General features: G+C 37.0%; 1 protein-coding gene and 1 long non-coding RNA gene across 9 annotated transcripts in view; one reads left to right on the plus strand and one right to left on the minus strand.

Annotated features, from left to right (window-relative positions):
* The window catches only part of SEPTIN7 (septin 7), a 118,920-nt gene that overhangs the window by 95,158 nt on the left and 2,111 nt on the right, over nucleotides 1–21,651 (minus strand). The window contains exon 2 of one of the 8 annotated variants that reach the window (XM_040472265.1): nucleotides 17,345–17,346. The exons of the other annotated variants lie outside the window; for them this stretch is intronic. Within the exon in view, the coding sequence (XP_040328199.1) occupies nucleotides 17,345–17,346 (2 nt within the window). The remainder of the gene's footprint in view (nucleotides 1–17,344; nucleotides 17,347–21,651) is intronic. 8 annotated transcript variants of the gene reach the window in all.
* Nucleotides 6,085–10,202, plus strand: LOC121028493 (uncharacterized). The gene is made up of 3 exons (XR_005789254.1): nucleotides 6,085–6,188; nucleotides 8,306–8,313; nucleotides 10,193–10,202. It is a non-coding gene; the product is annotated as an uncharacterized LOC121028493 (long non-coding RNA).

Here is a 21,651-nt window from a genome sequence, read left to right on the forward strand (position 1 = left end):
CATGGTATTATGTACCTTTAAACATTCCTTTGTGTGCACACTGGAAAACAATTAAAAGGTTACAGACTGCAGTAAGAGTATAGAAACTGGCAAGGTAAAGATCTCAGAAAATTCGCTCCTTTAAAAGCAATGAAAACACGGTCAAAATCAATTTCTTCAGAACTCTGGAAATTAACAAAAGGTGTGCAGCAGTCCAGAGTGCTTATTCAAAAAAAAAAAAAAAAGAGGGCTGAACCTAAATAACTTGCCCATTCTCATCTCCCCTCCCAGCTCCACAGTAGCCTTGAAAACCAACAGCACACAATCATGGCAAAAATCAGCATCCTGACAGAAACTTGAGGAGGCAGAACAGGCTCTTTTAAAGCCCCATTCCCAAAGAACTATCATTATTTGGCCTATCTGATGTTTCCCTGGAAGACTCCACATATAACCACAAAGATAAGCAGAGACTTCAGTGACAACACATGGCAAAAGAAAACAGACTTTATGGAAAGTCATTAAACAAACAACAAATAGCAATAATAAACCCTGGGAGGGATCTGACTAGAATTGCCATGTTGTATTATTTAAAATGTCCAGTTTTCGTCCAACTTCAGCTCAGGTCATGATCTCACGGTCCGTGAGTTCAAGCCCCGCATCAGGCTCTGTACTGACAGCTCAAAGCCTGGAGCCTGCTTCCGATTCTGTGTCTCCCTCTCTCTGGCCCTCCCCGATTCACACTCTGTCTCACTCTCTCTCTCAAAAATAAATAAACATTTAAAAAAATAATAAAATAAAAATAAAATGTCCAGTTTTCAACAAAACACTATGAAACATGTCAAAAAAAAAAAAAAAAAAGAATGTCCCCCACAAGGGGGGGGGCGGGGGGGAGAGGGGGTTACAATCAATAAAGACTATTTCCTGAGAAAATCCAGACATTAGGCAAAGAGTTTAAATATGCTATTTTACATCTGTTAAAAGAACTAAGGGAAACCATGTCTAAAAAAACTGAAAGAAAGTATGAGAACAATGTGGGAAATATCAGTAAAGAGATATTATTAAAAAGAACTAAACAAAAATTCTCAAGTTGAAAAGTACAACTGAAATGAAACTTCACTAGAGAAGCTCAACATATCTGAGCTAGCAGAAGAATCAGCAAATCTGAAGATAGGTCAAATAACATTAACCAAGTCTAAGGAAAAGATACAAATCAGAATGCAGGGAAAAAATGAACAGAACCACAGACTGTGAAAACATACTCAAACATACCAACATATACATAATGGGAGTCCCTATAATGACCCAGATTATGTTACAAATTCAGATATTAACTATAATCCCAAGGACAATGCTCCTGCCAGACATACACACAATCTCAAAAGAATATAGCAAGAAGTAGCGGGGTGGGGGGAATTAAAATGGTACACTAGAAAATATCTGCTTAACAACAATAACAAAAAAAGAAGTAACTCAGAAATAGAAAAAGAAAAAAATAAAATAAACAGAACCAGAGATTCTGATGAGACATAAGATATACAGAAAACAAATAGCAAAATGACAGATATAGATCTCACCTTTCAGTACCCAGAGTAAATGAAACAGATTAAACACTCAATAAAGAGACAAATATTGGCTGAACACATTTAAAACTGTGATCCAGGGGCACCTGGGTGGCTCAGTTGGTTAGGCGACTAACTTTGGGCTCAGGTCATGATCTCACAGTTCGTGAGTTCAAGCCCTGCATCGGGCTCTGTGCTGACAGCTTGGAGCCTGGAGCTACTTCAGATTCTGTGTCTCCCCTCTCCCTACCCATCCCCTGTTCACGCTCTGTGTCTGTCTCTGAATAATAAATAAACGTTAAAAAAAATTAAAAAAAAAAAAACCGTGATCCAATTATATGGTGCACAAAAACAAAAAAAAAAAACAACAAAACAACAACAAAAAAAACTTTTTAGAATCACAGACACAACCAGCTTGAAATAAAAAGGATTTAAAAAAAAAAACCAGAGAGCTGGAGTGGGAACAACACAGACGTTAAGACAAAATTGTTACCACAAAGATACTTTATACTGATTAAAACATCAATTTATCAAGAAGGTATAACAATTATAAACATACGTGCCCCTAAAAACAGAGTCCAAAAATATACAAATCAAAGACTGACAAAACGAAAGGGGCAATTAAGAGAATTCAACAATAGCTCAACTTCAATACCTCATTTGCTTTTTTTTTTTTAATTTTTTTTTAACGTTTATTTATTTTTGAGACAGAGAGAGACAGAGCATGAACGGGGGAGGGTCAGAGAGAGAGAGGGAGACACAGAATCCGAAACAGGCTCCAGGCTCTGAGCCATCAGCACAGAGCCCGACGCGGGGCTCGAACTCATGAACCGCGAGATCGTGACCTGAGCCGAAGTCGGACGCTTAACCGACTGAGCCACCCAGGCGCCCCAATACCTCATTTTCAAAATATGTAAAATAAGTACACAGAAGATAAACAAGGAAACAGAAGACATAAACATAACAACTAGACTCAACACTGCATCTGACAACAGCAAAATACATTCTACATGCACATGAAATGTTCTCCAGGACAGACCATATATTAGACATTTTGGTCTTAATTTTAAAGGGCTGAAATGAGCTACTGTGTTCTTCATCCCCAAAGGAATGAATTTATAAATTAATAACAGGAGAAAATTGAAAAAAATGACATCTGTGGAAGTTAAACACTACACTGTGACCAATGGGTCAAAGAAGAAATTTTAAAGGAAACCGGAAAAGTTGAGATAAGTAATAACATAGACACACACACACACACACACACACACACACACACCCCATACCAAAACTTACTGAATGCACCTAATTCAGAACTTAAAGGAAAAGTTATAGCTGTAGTAAATGCCTATGTTAAAAAGAGAAGATCTCAAATCAATTACCTAACACTCACCTCAAAAAAACTAAAAAAAGAACACACTAGATGCAAAGCAAACAAATGAAGACTTGAGCAGAAATAAAAATAAATATAACGAAAATAAAGAAAATCAACCAAACCATAAGTTGGCTCACTGAAAAGATTAAACTTTGACAAACCTTAGCTACACTAATCAAGAAAAAAACTAGAGAACACTCAAATTACTAAAGTCAGAATGAAAGAGGGCAAATCACTACTAACCTTACAGAAAAAAAAAAAGATTATAAGGAAACCTATGAACAAGTGCATGCCAACAAACTGGAAAACATAGAGAAATGCAAAAATTCCTAGAAAGACATAAACTACCTAAAGAAGAAATAGAAAAATCTTAAGTCCTATAAAAAATAAAGAAATTACGTTAGTAATCCAAAATCTTCCCACAAAGAAATGCCCAAGTCCAAATGGCTCCACTAGTGAATTCTATCAGAGGTTTAAAGACTGCCCAATTGTTCACAAATTAATCCAAGAAACAAAAGAGGAGAGAACATTACCCTGATACCAAATCAGACAAACACCTCAAAAGAAAACAACACCTCAAAAGAAAACAACAGACCAATGCCCTTACATACAAAAAATATCAATAAAATACTGGCAAACCAAATCCAGCAATATAAAAATGATTATACACCATACAAGTGGAACTCATCCACTGGTTGGTTCTACATATTAACCAAAGTAATACACCATATTAACTAAATAAAGCAATAACAATAAAACACATGATCATCTCCAATACACAAAAAAAGCACTTGGCAAAAATTCAACATCCTTTCATGATAAACACACTTAACAAACTAGGCATAAAAGGGAATTTCCTCAAACTCATAAAGCACATCTAAGAAAAACCCACAGTGACATCATACTTAGCGGTGAAGGACTAAATGCTTTCACTCTTCAGGAACAATACAATGATTTCTAGTGCCACTTCTACTCAACACTGTTCTGGAGGTTCAAGCCAAGGCACTTGGCAAGAAAAATAAAAGCCATCCCAATTGGAAAGGAAGAAGTAAAACTATTTCTACTTACAAATGATATGATCTTATAAATAAAATACCTTAGCAAATCCACTAAAACACACACATACACACGTGTGCACACGCACGTGCGCAAATACACTCACAAAGTTGCAGGAAACAAGATGAATATACAAACAACAATTACATTTTCATACACTAGCAAAAACCAACCCAAAATGACACTTAAAAAAAAATCCATTTGTAATACCATCAAAAATAAAAACAGGAATAAATCTAACAAAAGAGCAAATATTACACAATGAAAATTGTAAAACATTGTTCAAAAAAACTAAAGGTCTAAGTAAATGAAAAGTATCCTGCATTCATAGATAAGACAATTTGTTCAGAAGGCAATACTCTACAAATTCAAGGCCAAGACTATCAAAGTCCCAGTTGGTTTCTTCGTAGAAACTGACAAATTAACCCTCTAATTCATGTGGAAATTCAAAAGAGACTGGATAGCCAAACAATCTGGAAACAAAACAAAGCTAGAGGTACCACACTTCCTAGTTCCAAAACTCATTTACATGGTTATAGTCATCAAAACAGCATGGTACAACTATAAGGACAGGCGCACAAATCAATGGACTACAACTGACAGTCCAGAAATACACTCTTACATTTTTGGTCAACTATTCTTCTACAAGTTGCTAAGGCAACTTAATGGAGAAAGAACAGTTTTTTCAACAAAAGATGCTACTAGGACTACTGGATATTCACATACAAAAGAATGAAACTGGATACCCACCTCACACCATATACAAAAGTTAATTCAAAATGGATCAGGGGAGCCTGGGTGGCTCAATCAGTTAAGCATCTGACTCTAGATTTTGGCTCAGATCATGATCTTGCAGTTGATGGGACTGAGCCCTGCATTGGGTTCTGTGCTGACAGTGCAGAGCCTGCTTAGGATTCTCTCTCTCATCTCCCACCCTCCCCCGTCAAAATAAATAAACATTTTTTAAAAACTAAAATGGATCAAAGACCTAAATGTAAGATCAAGATCCATAAAACTCTTAGAAGAAAACAGTCATAAATCTTCATGACCTTGAATTAGGAATGGTTTGTTAATAATAAAAAAAAATAAAAAGACAACCTGATTAAAAATTGGGTAAAGCACTCAAAAAGACATTCTTCCAAAGAAGATATACAAGTTGCCAATAAGCACTCAAAAAAGATGCTTAATATCATGAGCCATTAGAGAAATACAAATTAAAACCACAATGACAGTACCTCACACCCAAGATGGTTAAAATAAAAAAGAGAAACAATGTTAAGTGCAGACAGAGATGTGGAGAAATGGAAGCCCGCATACGTTGCTGGCAGGAATGTAAAATGCCACATGCTTTGGCAGAGACTGGCAGTTCCTCAAAAAGTTAAACATACAGTTACCTGATGACCCAGCATTTCCATTCCTAGGTATACATCCAAGAGAAGTGGAAGCGTTAAGTCCACACAACAACTTGTACTTAAATATGCACAGCAGCTTTATTCACAACAGCCAAAAAGTAGAAAGAACCCAAATCCCCATCAATTTTTGAATGGATGAACAAAATGTGATATTATCTATATAATGAAATATTACTCAAAAATAAAAAGGAACAAAGTACTAATATACGCTACAACACGGATGCATCTTGAAAGCATCATGCTTAGTGAAAGAAGCTAATCGCAAAACACCAATGTACTGTATGATTCCATTTGTATGAAATGCCCACAATAGGCAAATCTATAAAGATGGAAAATAGATCGGTGGTTGCCAAAACCTGGGAAGCGAAGCAAATGCAGTAGTAATTGCTAATAGGTACATGGTTTCTTTTGCGGTTGATGAAAATGTCCTAAAAGTAGATAGCAGGATTCCTGCACAACTCTCTGAATATACCAAAACAACAGAACTGTACAATATAAAGGGGTGAACTTTAGTGGCACATGTGAATTGTATCTTAATAAAGCTGTTAGAGAACCAGGTATGCAGTTTCTACAATATACTACCTTTCATATGTAACATGTTTATCTCTTTCTTACATGTATCTCATTTGTGCAAAAAGATAGGAAGAAACTAAACTGGAAACTAATGACATTGGTTACACATACACGTGGATGGGAAAGTGACGGGGAAATGAGAATAGGGTAAAAGGGATGAGAGGTGAGACATACTCACGAGATACTTCTCGACATACTGTTTATTATAGAGTTGACTATTAACACCATAGTAATGTTTCACATATCCCAATAAAAAATAATCCAAATGAGCAAAGATAAGAGAAGAGCACAAAATGGAAACAGTAACAAATGAAACTGTATTTCAAATGAATACCATAACTTCACTGAACATGGTGAGAAAGAAAAGAACACAAGTTAATTTTAGAAAACAATATTCTGACTGTATAGTTTAAGACTAAAGTTAAAAAGAAGCATACACAAAGACTACAGTCAAGTAAGCAAATATATCTACAAAGTAATTATGAAAATACAGTTACAAATACACCAGAATCAAATACATAATAAATTATGGATGAGAGCCAGGTTTTTCACTGTTGAAGAAAGGAGTTACAAATAAGGAAAAGAAAAAAGCTAGACTGAACCTTGTGTTAATGTACTGGAACTGGTTTATCAATACTAATTCCTCATTTATATATATATATACACACACACACACACACACACACACACATATATATTTACACACACATAGGTACATATGAATATTGATGTTTAGGTGTATATAAATATACAATTTCCTAGATCTATCTGCTTGAAACACCTAGAAGCAATGACATCCTAATAGCACTGAAAACTTTCAGAGCTCAGAAGTTGGTTTCTAAACACCATTCTCAAATAAAAAGAAACTAGACTCCTTGGAGAAGTGATTGATTCAAGGGCTTAGGTAGGAAAATACAAGATCAACCAGAGAGTAAGGAAATGCTCTCCAAAACTGATAAGGCATGCTGAAAGGATGAATAGGAGCCAGACTGAAAGAGCTCCCAATGGTCAAATCCAGGACAATTCGAGCAATAAAACTGATAAAATCAATTTCCTTTGTTCATACCAATATTAATAAATAACTGAATAAATAAGCATGAGACAAAATAGTTGTTTCTTACAAAAGAATTCCAATTAAAAATGTAGTAACATGAAAACAAAATCATAGTAGGGCTAACTGTACAATAATAATTGTGACAAACAAAAATTATTGACAGTGGATAAAAACTATAATGAGAAACAAAGGACTAGTTTAACAAAGGACCAGTATCTAAAATATACAAGTCAATTAAGACAAATAACCCAACTTAAAAATGGACCAAAGCTTTCAACAGACCCCCAAAGATCTATGGTTGGCAAATAAGCACTTAAGACCTGGACAATCATGAGTCATTACGAAAATGCAAATTAAAATCACAATGAGGTATCTCTACAATTCTACTAAAATGGCTAGAATTAATAAAAGTGACCATCCCAAGTGTTGCTGAGTATGTGAAGTAACCAGAGTTCTTATACACTGTTGATGGGCACATAAAATGTTACAACTATATTGGGAAATAGCTTGACAATTTCTTTAAAAGTTAAGCATAGATATATCTATGACTTAACCTATGGACTTACCCAGCAAAATGTGCCACCATCATTACAGTTTTTTTAAAAGTCTACAAAAAAAAAAATGCCAAAAAGAAAATATATCAAATTTTAATATAGGCGGCATTCTGCAAATTAGACTTGGAAGTAATTTGGTACAATCTTCTATCTTCCAAGTTATTATTAAAGAACTTGAAGCATTTCCATTAAAACAAAAAGCAAAAGGATCACATAGAAAGAAAATGAAGTAATGTTAACCACAACTCAGTACGGGTTTTTCTTTTTTATAATGTTTGTTTATTTTTGAAGGAGAGAGAAAGACACAGCATGAGCAGGGGAGGGGCAGAGAGAGCTGGAGACACAGAATCCAAAGCAGGCTCCAGGCTCTGAGCTGTCAGCACAGAGCCCGACAAGAGGCTCAAATTCACAAACTGTGAGATCATGACCTGAGCCGAAGTTGGACGCTTAACCAATTGAGCCACCCAGGCGCCCCAGTATGGATTTTTCTTAATAGGTTAAGTCATATGTTCTTTATTTTCCATTTCTGACAAGTTCATTAGACTGCAAAGGAAGAAATCATAGGTGCGAATTCTCACAAGATTTCAATCATGATGTGAACATGAGCAAGACAGAAAAAAAAAAGGTTGGAATACTAAAATAAGGTGGATTAATAGCTGACTAGATGTATGTCAACTTCAGCACCACAAGGATCCATCCTTAATTAAACCCAGATAACATTATTCTACACAAAAACATAAAAGATATGCTTGTCAAACCTGGGGATGATAAACGCAGAGAAAGATAAATACTTTATCTGACACACTCAAAATCTAAATGAAATTAATATAGAAATACTGGGATACAAACCATGTCATTTTTCCCCACCCCAAACTAGAATCTGAAGACAAAATTTCAGATTAATTCAGAACTACAAAACATGACCACAAATGTCGTATGAGGTAGAACACATTGCACCTATCAACCAACAATCTCCTCTTAAAAAAAAAAAGCGTTGAAGAAGCAAGATAAAACAATAGCACAAAAAGCAAAGACAGAAACACCTTAGTTGACATTATGCCCATAGGTCAATAAGAAACTAAAGGCACCCTAAAAAGTAATTTAACTTTAGGCCTCATTAACAGACTTATATAGCATGTAGAAAAAAAGATTTATTCTGATCTATAATTTTAAGATCACATGATACTCAGTTCCTGGTATCAGCAGAGATATGGACAAAATGAAGAAAGTTTAGAAGGGAGTAATAACAATGGTTGGAGAGATACAACCCCCTGTCATACAAACGTTGAAAAAAAAAAAAATGTGAAGACAAATTCTCTACAAAAGACTCAGAGTAAGTTGTGTCCAGACTGTTAGTAATAATATTAAAAAGAGAAACTAGGGGCGCTTGGGTGGCTCAGTTGGTTGGGTTGTCTGACTTCGGCTCGGTTCATGATCTCACGGTCCATGAGTTCGAGCCCCATGTCAGGCTCTGTGCTGACAGCTCAGAGCCTGGAGCCTGTTTCAGATTCTGTGTCTCCCTCTCTCCTGACCCTCCCCCACTCACACTCTGTCTCTCTCAAAAATAAACATTAAAAAAATTAAAAAAAAAAAAGAAATTAGATTTGTCTTTTTGATCTCAAGGAGTAAATGAGAACTTCTGAATACAAATATCAAAGATAGACTTCAGATATACACAAAAATAGAAGAAAAAATTAATACTGACAGCTATTCAAAGATGCAATATGCATCCTCAGAAGGTAGTGGATTTTAGGGGCGCTTGGGTGGCTCAGTCGGGTGGGCGTCTAACTTTGGCTGGGGTCATGATCTCTCAGTTCGTGAGTTTGAGCCCTGCTTTGGGCTCTGTGCTGACAGCTTGGAGCCTGGAGCCTGCTTCAGATTCTGTGTCTCCCTCTCTCTGCCCCTCTCCCAATCATGCTCTGTCTCTCTCTCTCTCTCAAAAATGGATGAACATTTTTAAAAAAAGTTTTTTTAAAGAAGGTAGTGGATTTTTAACACAGGCTAGACCAGCTCTATCCATTAGAAATACAACACAAGCCACACATGCAATTTAAAATTTTCTAGTAGTCACATTTAAAAAGCAAAAAGAAACAAGTAACAATAATACTTTTAACTCAATATACTCAAAACATGTTAACCTGCGATCAATATAAAAATTACTGTGACATTTTATATTCTTTTTTTCAAAGTCTTTTCAATATCGTCTGTGTATTGTACCCTCATACCAAATCTCAAGTCAGACTAAGACACATTTCAAGTGCTCAAGAGCCATTCTGTTCATGGTTACAGTACTGGACAGGGCAGAGTTAGCTACCTGACAGGTACACTGCAGGGGAAAGGAGAGCACTTTCTGCATAATTAAATGACTTTATACATCTTCCAATCCTGAGATCTTGTAAAAATATCAAAGGAATAACACAAGAAGGATTAAAAACATACCCAAAATTTTCAAAGGATTAACTTAGTTCCTTTTAATCAGTCACTACTGTGCCCTACACACTTACGACACACATACACACAAACTCTGTACTTTGAACATAACACAGCAGTTTCATCAAAGAATTCAAATTATTTCTAGTATGTATCTCCCAAACTAGCTTCTTAAAGACATCAAAGCCATTTTTTGTCAGAATATCTAATCCCATGACTCATAAAATGTTTAACTGATACTCATCATAGCACTGCTTGCCTAATAAAATGAAATCAACACAAATATTATCTTTTTAAAAATTTTTTCTATCGTTTACCTACATTACAACACCACATAGGAAAATAAAAATTCCATTCCTGTTATGGACTGAATTGTTTTCATGTGTTGAATCCTTATCTACATTTGAAGACAGGGCATTTAAAGAGGTAATCAAGGGGCACATGGGTGGCTCAGTTGGTTAAGCATCTGACTTTGGATCAGGTCATGATGTCACCGTGCATGGATTCAAGCCCCGAGTGCGGACAGCTCAGAGCCTGGAGCCTGCTTTGGATTCTCCGTCTCCCTCTCTCTGTCCCTCACCTGCTCATGTTCTCTCTCTCTCTCTCTCTCTTTCTCTCTATCTCAAAAACTAAACATTAAAAAAAAAAATTTTAATAGAAAATAAAGACGTAATCAAGGTTAAAGAAGGTCCTAAGAGTAGGGCCTCAAATCACAAAGGACTGGTGTCCGTATCTCTCTCTCCACTTGTGTACAGAGGAAAGGCCATGTGGAGACATACTGGGAAGGCAGCTGACTGCAAGCCAGGAAGAACCCTCAAAAGAAACCAAACCTACTGGCACCTTGACCTTGGACTTACTTCCAGCCTCCAGAACTGTGAGAAAATAAAAGTCTGTTGTTTAAGCCACCCAATTTGCGGTATTCACCCAATCTGTGGTATGGCAGCCCTAGAAGAGTAATATAGTTCCTAAGAAAATACTTTAAAAAAAACTGTATTGCAAACCAAGTTATATTAATTACTGTTTCATTCATCAATAAATTATGATAAATGTATCTGTATGTTTATAAATTTACTCTAAAACCAAAGATCTGAAAAGCCTGCTTTATTGAGCTACCAAAGTAACCAAAATAATTTGATACCTCAAAACTCCAAATTCTAATTTTAACTCATAACCAAGGCTTTCAATTTATATTTCATTATAAAAAATATTCTACTCAATATCAGTACTATGCACAATAAAGCTAGAGATAGGTAGGTGGCTCAAAAAGCATGCCATATGGAGCGCCTGGGTGGCTCAGTCGGTTAAGCATCCAACTCTTGGTTTCGGCTCAGGTCACGATTTCACAGTTCATGAGATCAAACCCTGACAGGGCTCCATGCTGATGGCTCAGAGTCTGCTTGGGATTTTCTTTCTCCCTCTCTCTCTGCCCCTCCCCTGCTCACATGCTGTCTCTGTCAAAATAAATAAACTTAAAAAAAAAAAAAAAAAGCATGTCACACATGGCAATACTGCTATACTACCCCACCAATAAACTCTGTAATATTAAAAAGGAACAGTAACTAACCAATAATACATAAAAAATTGACTGTGCTGTTACCAAAAGAGTAGTCTTCTAGGAGTTCAAGGAAAAGGAAAGATCATCAAAGGCTTAGATAATTGGGAAAAATCTGCCTGAATAGGTAGTTTTGAGCTGGGCCTTCCTTAATGGATGGATGGTACTTCAAGGAAGGTAAGAACAGCATAAGCAGGGGCAAAAATACAAAGAATATGACTCAATCTGAGTAGAAGAAAAAAGCCCAACCAAGTAAACCCTAAAATAATTGTCTAAGTTTTTAATGAGGGAGTAATAGTATAAATACAGCTAGAAACCTGAATTCCATTATCTGCTGTAACTTAGAACTACACACTGGTGAGTAAGTTACATAACCTTTCTGAGCCTTAAACCAGGATAATGTCATTATAAAGTTATTGTAACGTATATATGAAATATTTGGCACCTCACACATAATAAGTATAATAAATGATAGTTATTATAGTGGTTGTGCAATAGATGACAGCTATTATTAAAGTCTCTGGACTTTTATGTTGCAAGTAAGTGATTTCTAAACTTGGCTGTAAACTGAAGCATCTGGGGAGCTTGATAAAAACAGATACCTGGGCCTAGGCCTAAAGTAGGGAATAAAAATCTTGCTGATGATCTGTTAAATGGAATCCACTAATGACCGACTATACTTAGAACACCCATCCTTCAATTAAAAAACAATGGAAGGGCGCCTGGGTGGCTCAGTCAGTCAAGTGTCCAATTCCTGGCTTAGGCTCAGGTCATGATGTCAGGGTTCTGGGATCAAGCCCTGTGTCAGGCTCTGTGCTGACAACATGGAACCTGCTTGGGATTCTTTCTCTCTCTGCCCCTCCCCTGTTTGCATATGCAGGGTCTCTCTCAAAAATAAAAAGAAACTTAAAAAAAAAAAAAAAAGAGCAAAAAAATCCCCCCCCAGCCCTCCTAAAAACCTCAACAAGATTCCAATAAAGATGTGTGCGTTAAGCATAAAACTCCTCCCTTATTCCCTTACTCCTGGCCAGCACTAATGTTGACAGTGCATTTATCTCATACAACATGTTGCATTTGTATGCTTGTGGTGTTATTTCTGCATTTCCTCCTGTTGACCAAATATTTAACTTCCAAAATGTTAGGGCCTACAACTTTTCAGCAAGTCTAAAATTATTCCAGGATTTCAAAAAAAAAAAAAAAAAAAAAAGAAAAGAAAAGAAAAGAAAATTACATCTTTTTAACAGCATAGCACCAAGGCCAAACACAAACTTAAGTATTTTTGATGGATCTGCTTATCAGCTAAGTCATTCCAGTTATTTTTTTAGCACACAACTGAATTAAGCATCTCATAAAGTAACTCCTAATTCTAATTATGACTTTTATATTCTTATACAAATCCTAAGACAAGATCCTAGTTCTATCTAGGATCACTAGTTTCATCTCTTCATGCCAAGTTCTCATGTTTCCAAATTTACACTACAGAAATGTTCACCTCATTCACTTCTCAGGAACGAGAAAACAGACATCAAGCCATCCTGCCTTCTGAGCAATTACAGTCTTTGCAAATTATACAGTGACCATATGAAGAATGTTTGCAGTCCTTTTCTATTTGCACATTATTTTTTACACATCCATGGAAGAATCATTTCTACTCAAATGTACTTCCTTTTCACTCAGCTATCAATCCTATAGAACATAACTAGGAACCAGAAATGGAAATCTAACTCAATACTTGATAGCAGACTTTCAATAAAGAAATAAACCGAGAAATAAAAACTGAGCAACTAAAACACAGATTTGTAACAGCAAACTAGATAGCTACAAACTTCAAGGACAGACTGGGGCGTCTGGGTGGGTCAGTCGGTTAAGCATTCGACTTCAGCTCAGGTCGTGATCTCACAGTTGCTGAGTGGTGCTAGCCACGCATGGAGTTCCGTGCTGACAGCTCGGAGACCGGAGCCTGCTTCAGATTGTGTCTCCAACCCCCCCCCGGCCCCTCCCCCACTCATGCTCGCGCGCTCTCTCTCTCTCTCTCTCTCTCAAAAATAAATAAAACATTAAAAATAAAAACAAAAAAGATAAAACAAAAATGATTCACATAATGCATTATTCAATAGCCCCATAAGTCACAGCATAAACCCAAATATTCCTGATGGTGATTTTAACAAGTTCGGTATATTCTACTGAAAGTAGGGAAGCTAATCAGTTTAAATATTTCTCTTTAGTAATATAAGAAATGTAAATGAAAACCAGTTTAAGGTGCTACACTAACAAATACCCTAGAACCCTAGGAAAATAACAAGGCAGAAAAAGTTTGTTTAAAGATATTCTTTAAAATACCACTTACAAATCTAAAATATGGAAACTGAAAAATGCCTCAAAATAATGAAATGGCTATGCAAATTAGGATATCAACATTGGAACACTATGTACACATTAAAATAATCTGCATATAGATTAATACACCAAAAACTATATTAAATATTAAGTGAATAATACCATGACTTTGTAATAAAATTTAAGAGTTTACAGAGTAGTACTTTTATATATATTGCCTCATACTATATAATTCACATCAGAGGTTATCAGCTCTGACTATTCATCAAAATTACCTGAAATACTTAAAATGCAAATTTCTGGGGCCCACCTGATACTTAGTGAATTAATAGGCTTCTGAGTGTGCTAAGCACTGGAAAGATTTTCAATGCCTGACCAGGGTTAAGAACCACTAACCACTAATACACCACTAATTACAACCATGAAAAAAAATATGTAATTAAGAAAGAACACAAATTAACTTTCAGTCATTGAAATAATTTAATGACTTTTCCCCCCTCCTGGTTAATTTGTTTAAATTAATCATAAAAGCAACTAAGTATATCTGTTACACTTTTTAAAATTAAAAATGGTTTAAAGTGTTGACATTTGAAGATATATTCATTACTAAAATATATTCATTTGCTACATGTAACAAATCAGGTATTAATTACCCTGATTGCTTCAATAATAGTATAAACAGAAAGCACGTCAATAGATGTTACCTCCCCTTACAAAAATAATCTCATCCAAAGTATTTACAGTAGTCTCTAAAGTTAACAATACATACCAAAATCTTCCTCAAAAAGAAAAAAAAAGCACTTCAATTACAATCTCAATGGACAACTTGAACATATAAAGATAAAAAATGTTATTCATGTGAAGAGCTACCAGCATGACCCTCAGTGTGTAACAACTACTGCTATAAAATGTATCCGTTAAAATTTTAAATAGTATCTTAGCACTACTTAAGAAATTGGTAACCTCGGTCTAACTTTGAAGGACACTGAAATTTCACACAAATGATGTTATTCCAATTTCCTTCAACTCTGCTCACCAAACCACAATTACTAAGTCTTAAAAAGACGTATTACCAACAAATTTACTGACCAAACTTACAGTACAGCTTTTGTTCAATATGGTAGATTCAGTTAGTAAATGTAAAAATTCAAAGCACAAATAAATTCACAATAATCTTTTCCATCCTAGAGGTCTCTCCTAGTATTGAGACTGCCAGACATGCAAACTTAAATGTTTTCCAGGCCTCTCACTTTCATGTTTTAAATTATGTATTTCAAGATAGGATACCTACTAATCAACCATTTACTCAAGCTCAGATACTCTGGATTCATTACTCCCCACTTATATCCTCTCACATACCATGCAACCATATCCTACACTTCATGCTCTTTGCCACTACTCTAGTTCTGTCCTTTATCTTTTAGTCCTAGGACCTCCCACAATTTGCTGGCCCTGCCTTGGTGTTCTATCTATCCCTACTGGAATTATCATCATGATGCTCATGGTTACCATTCTTTCCCTTTTAGAATCCTTCAATAAAAAAGATATTTTTAATCTTCAGCACAGAACACCAGATCTCTGCTTATCTCATAAACTACCATGAGTTCTCAGCCTAGAGTAAGTATCCTTCCTCCTCCTCTGCCTAATTACTCCTTTCTACCTTTAAAGATTTACCTTTTCCAATTTAGAAAGGGTATCTTGCTCTGTACTTTCACTGTATACTCTACAAATTTGTAAGTCACAGCATAAATGATTTACTAAGTAAATGCCAGGTAGGGAATACAAAAGTGAACAAAACACAGTCCTTGACTTTAAGAAACTTAAAAATGAAGGCAGAAAAGTATATAGTCAATTGCCATATAGTTTGATAAGTTTTTTTTTTTTTTTAAGCTAACATCTGCTCAATATGTGAGGCTAAAGACTTGAGACGTTATTATCTCATTTAATTCTCATTTAATTATCCAGTAACTTTATGATTCCCACTTTACAAAGAAGGAAACACAAAAATTCTGTTATTTGTCCAAGGTTCAGTTGAGCTTTAGAAATGTGAATCCAGGTCTGACTCCAGAACCTAAGCTCTTAATCGCCATGCCTTCAGTTTCTACTGTCACAGCATTTAACTCAGTATCCCCGGTGCACACCACATAGCACAAGATGTGTTTGTTTGTTGAATGAATTTGAGTGTTGAAGTACTAGGCTCGTAATGACTTAACATCAATACTACCACTTTAGCTGATAATGTCTCATGTCAAAGGGTTCAACAGCTCTGAGATACTAACAAATGTGAAATAATCAATGTCTCAAGTAACTCACGTTATGGTTTATAATAGCAAAATACTGAAAATGAATGTCTTATCAGAAAGGGACATGTTAGGGGCGCCTGGGTGGCACAGTCGGTTAAGCGCCCGACTTCAGCCAGGTCACGATCTCGCGGTCCGTGAGTTCGAGCCCCGCGTCAGGCTCTGGGCTGATGGCTCAGAGCCTGGAGCCTGTTTCCGATTCTGTGTCTCCCTCTCTCTCTGACCCTCCCCCGTTCATGCTCTGTCTCTCTCTGTCCCAAAAATAAATAAACGTTGAAAAAAAAAAATAAAAAAAAAAAAAAAAGAAAGGGACATGTTAAACAAATCACAGCCTATCCATATAATGGAATTATATAGCTGTATAAAAGAATAAGAATGATCTTCATACACTGATATGCAATAACCTAAAATACACTAAGTGGGAAAAATTAAAAGGTGAGGAAGAATGTGTGTCTGATGTTACCATGGGTGACGAAGGTAGGAACATGTTTTTTGCTTGTATATGTCACCAACTTTAGCAGAAAAAACGAATAACTTAAATAGGTTGCCTTAGGAGTAGGAAACTGGGTTACTTGGGGATAGGAGTAGAAAGATTTCACTACAGAGCTCTTTTTAACCTTTTGAATTTTTAACCAAGTGATTGTATTACCTATTTCACAAATACAAACTCCTCCAAAGAATGAAAAGCATTTTCAGAAATGAGAACAAAATACTATGTAAAATCTATTAAGGCTATGGGCCATAGCTTTCTTGATTGCTACTATTTTGCAGTGCCTGACACATGTTGGCAGCCAAGTATTTGTTACACCAACGAAGTTCACAAAACTCCCAAACTGCCACTGCAGGAATATTTCAAATATATTTTACAAAGAAAGTAAAACTGGAAAAAAATGGTTTTAATTTTTCCAAAAACAGTCAGGGCCTTATGCCAGGCCTACGGTTTATGAAACTCCAGAAGACTACCACAATCTATATGCTTTTAAAAGTACTAAGATGATCATTTTACTATTGTTTCATGTTTTCTTCACATTTCAAACCTTTCACAATAAAGAAGTTAGGGGGAGGGGTGCCTGGGTGGCTCAATCGGTTAAGCGTCCGACTTCGGCTCAGGTCATGATCTCGCAGTCTGTGAATTCGAGCCCCACGTCGGGCTCTGTGCTGACAGCTCAGAGCCTAGAGCCTGTTTCAGATTCTGTGTCTCCCTCTCTCTGACCCTCCCCCATTCATGCTTTGTCTCCCTCTGTCTCAAAAATAAATAAAGGTTAAAAAAAAATTGTTTTTTAAAAAAGGGGGAAAAGACTTTTAAAAAATACTGAGAAAAAGCACTTTAAATGAATCCACTGCATATGAATTATATCTCGTTAAAGCTATTTTTTTAAAAAAAACTTTTTTTTTAATTCACCTATGCATATTAGAAATCAGATCAGTGATTACACCGAGCAGTAGAGAATAACTGCACAAGGGCATAAGAAACTCTGGGGTGGAACACCTGGGTGGCTCGGTCAGTTGGGTGTCCAACTTCAGCTCAGGTCATGATCTCGCAGTTCATGAGTTTGAGCCCCATGTCAAGCTCTGTACTGACAGCACAGAGCTTGAAGCCTGCTTCAGATTCTGTGTCTCCCTCTCTCTCTGCCCCTCCCCGCTCACGCTCTTTTTTGTTCTCAAAAATAATAAACATTAAAAAAAAGAAAAAGAAAAAGAAAAACTCTGGGGTGATGCAAATGTCCCTCATCTTGACTGGAATAAAAGCCACAAGGTGTATATATTTACCAAAATTCATTGAACACTTAAAATCTGTGCATTTTATTGTATGAAACCTATACCTCAATAAAGTTACTTAGTTCAGAAAACATTTAAAAGTGCAGATTCTTGGGCCCCTCTTAGAGATGTGGATCACTGGGTCTGTGGTGGGAACCAGTCAATCTGCATTTTTTTTATAAATTTATTTTTAATGTTTATTTATTTTTGATACAGAGCGCAAGCAGGGGAGGGGCAGAGGGAGAGGGAGACACAGAATCCGAAGCAGGCTCTGGAGCTGTCAGCACAGGGCCCAATGTGGGGCTCGAACTCACAAACTGTGAGATCATGACCTGAGCCGAAGACACCCAACCGACTGAGTCACTCAGGTGTCCGTGCATTTTTAACAAGAGGCTGTGGCTGACCTCACCCTAGGTGATTCTGATCCCTAATGTAAGATCCTAATTCCTATGGTGAAAGCTCTACAAGGAATAATTATGGACTAGATGGCTAAGAAAGACTTCTTCCTTCTCCATCTCCTATGATCCCGCAATGGCTTCTCCATCAACCTCGTTCAGTGGTTCTCAATCTGGGGTCATTCTCCCCCCCATCCTGTGACATTTGGCAAGGTCTGCAACATTTTTTGGTCACAATTGGGGAAGTGGTATTGGCATCTAGTGGGCAGTGGACAGGGATGCTGGTAAACACTGTACAATGCACAGGACAGTCCCCCAAACAAAGAAATATAAAACTCTAAATTACAACAGTGCCAATGTGAAATTCTGACCTGGAGCCTTGCCTCTCAAATGAACTCAGTTGTGGCCCCAGAGGTAAACAGAAGAGATTAAACATGTGACCTCTTCAGGAGAGTCAGCAGAGTCCATTTTTACTTCCAGATTGGTGGGTAAGGAGAGAGAAATCCTCTTTACCACTGCATATAAAGCAAACAAAATGCAAATGTCACATGAATAAATTTTTTAAAAATTCAAAACAATGTGAGCAGGAGTAGCTTCAGGCTTTACTCCCCAACCTCAAGGGATGCTTATTTACTCTCCTCAGCCTGCAAGCACTTTTGAAGTTAAGAAACACTTGCCTAGGGGCACGTGGGTGGCTCAGTCAGCTAAGTGTCTGACTTCAGCTCAGGTCATGATCTCACAGTCTGTGAGTCTGAGCCCCACATTGGGCTCTCTGCTGTCAGTGCACAGCCTGCTTTGGATCCTGTCTCCCTCTCTCTCTGCCCCTTCCCTGCTTGCACATGCACATTCTATCTCAAAAATAATAAACACGGGGGTGCCTAGGTGGCTCAGTCGGTTGAGCGTCTGACTCGGCTCAGGTCATGATCTCGCAGTTCGTGAGTTCGAGCCCTGCGTCAGGCTCTGTGCTGACAGCGCAGAGCCTGGAGCCTACTTCGGATTCTATGTCTCCCTCTCTCTGCCCCTTTCCCATTCATGCTCTCTCTGTCTCTCAAAAAAGTGAATAAACGTTAAAAAAAAATAAAAAATAAATAAGCATCAAAGAAAAAAAAAGAAACACTTGCCTAAAATAAGGTACATAAACTTTAGAATGACAAGCAAAACCTCATCTTTGGCTACCTTCACAAAGACTTTTAGGGCTATTTATTATAGCAACCTGGTCCAATCCAGGGCTATTCAAAGTATGGTCTGTGAACCAGTGAGCCAGTCTGAACTGTTTATCAGTTTACATCAGAGAAGTATAGAAACTGGGAGGACAGAAAGGGAAATTTTTATAGCAGAATAATTTTATGTCTGTTGGGTTGAATAAAAAATTGGGACTTGTACTTCCCCTTTTTATTTCATCTTCATTTTAAAAAATTTTGCTGTACTTTTCACAATGATATCAGTCAATAGGGGACTGGAAATTTTAAAAGGAAAGAAAGAAAAGGTCATTTATCAGTTTGAAAAACACTAATCTAACCATATCTTAACTGATATACCTAGTAAGTGGCAACGCCAGGATTTAAACCCATGTCTGCCTGACACCAAAGCCCATGCACTTAATCATTACACTATATTTCTCTGTTGTTATTACTTTGAACTCAAATCCCTATATGTAGTCCCTACCTCTGGAGAGCTGGACTGCACTAGGCACAAATCAAAAGGACTCTATGTCTGGCCCAAGGCTTTCAACACTGAAAGCAAACCAAACTGCCTCCTTGGCTCCTTTCCCCAGGCTCACACTCAAACTTGGCTCTCTTGATTTCTGATAATGCAAATGGACAAAACAATATGTATATTTCTCCCTAAGGCCTAGAGCAGTCACTAAAGGATAATATCTTCTTTTGGGACCCATCCTGGTTTCTATCTGGCTCTGAGAGGACATCCTCTCAAGGAGAAGGAGGTCCCAGATCTCTCAAACCACACTCCATGTATAGAGTACAGAATAAATGAATCCAAAATAAGAAAAAGCCACAAGGACTTAACAGCATTTAAAGTCTTCCCTTCTCAGACCAAGACCTCCACACTCTGCCAAAATGTTTAAAGACCTTCGACTTGACTCATCCATACTACACATCCTCCATGTGCTTTCCTAATTATTTTCCACAATTTTTTCCAATTAAAAAAAATTTTTTTATGTTTTTATTCATTTTTGAGAGACAGAGACAGGGCGTGAGCAGGGGAGGGGAAGAGACAGAGAGAGACAGAATCAGAAGCAGGCTCCAGGCTCTGAGCTATCAGCACAGAGCCAGATGCAGGGCTTGAAATCATGAACGGTGAGATCATGACCTGAGCCGAAGTCGGACGCTTAACCAACTGAGCCGTACAGGTGCCCCTTGACAATTCTTTTTTTTTTTTTTTTTTTTTAATTTTTGGGACAGAGAGAGACAGAGCATGAACGAGGGAGGGGCAGAGAGAGAGGGAGACACAGAATCGGAAACAGGCTCCAGGCTCCGAGCCATCAGCCCAGAGCCTGACGCGGGGCTCGAACCCACGGACCGCGAGATCGTGACCTGGCTGAAGTCGGACGCTTAACCGACTGCGCCACCCAGGCGCCCCAACAATTCTTAATAAAAATGTTATAACCCAACCTAATGTACAATATGTATAAAAAAAAATTAACACCCCCAAAATCCATACTAATTGCAATGTACTATTTTCTCTTTTCATTTTTTAAAAATTATTAGTAGAAATCCACAAAATGGATTTTAAGACCCATTAATAGGCCTCAACCTGCAGTCTGCAAAACACTGCTTTTAGAGACCAACAGTCTCTAACAGTATGCTCTCATCTGGCAAGCCCAACCCATAATCATGCTACCTTAAAATTCTACTCAAAAACACATTTTTTCCTACATCAGTGTCATGGTACAATAAATGTAATATCATTTACAGTCCAAATTTAGTTACGGGGAAAACACACACACACACACACACACACAAGGTTTTGTCTCAAAATTTAGTAAAATACATAAGTTAAAAACTTTCAAACTCTTGTCAAAAATTGAAAAGAGCTTATTAGCTCAAAATGTAAAACATGGTTTTAAGCTGGTAGTTGTCACAAAATATTTCACTGGCAAATCCCAGAATAGAATATATACTGAATATATATATTATCAAATTACACAAAGTCTGAAACCAACCTGCTCTTCACTATCTTCACTCTGACTGGTCTTGTCATCTGACCACCCCCCATTATTGAGACCTTGGAAACCACAGATCTAACTCTTCCTCCTACCTACCTACGTGTGTGTGGTCATTAACCCATCACAATTGCTC

Source organism: Herpailurus yagouaroundi, unplaced genomic scaffold (assembly GCF_014898765.1).
Source record: "Herpailurus yagouaroundi ecotype Mexico unplaced genomic scaffold, PumYag 100, whole genome shotgun sequence".
NCBI lineage: Eukaryota > Metazoa > Chordata > Mammalia > Carnivora > Felidae > Herpailurus > Herpailurus yagouaroundi.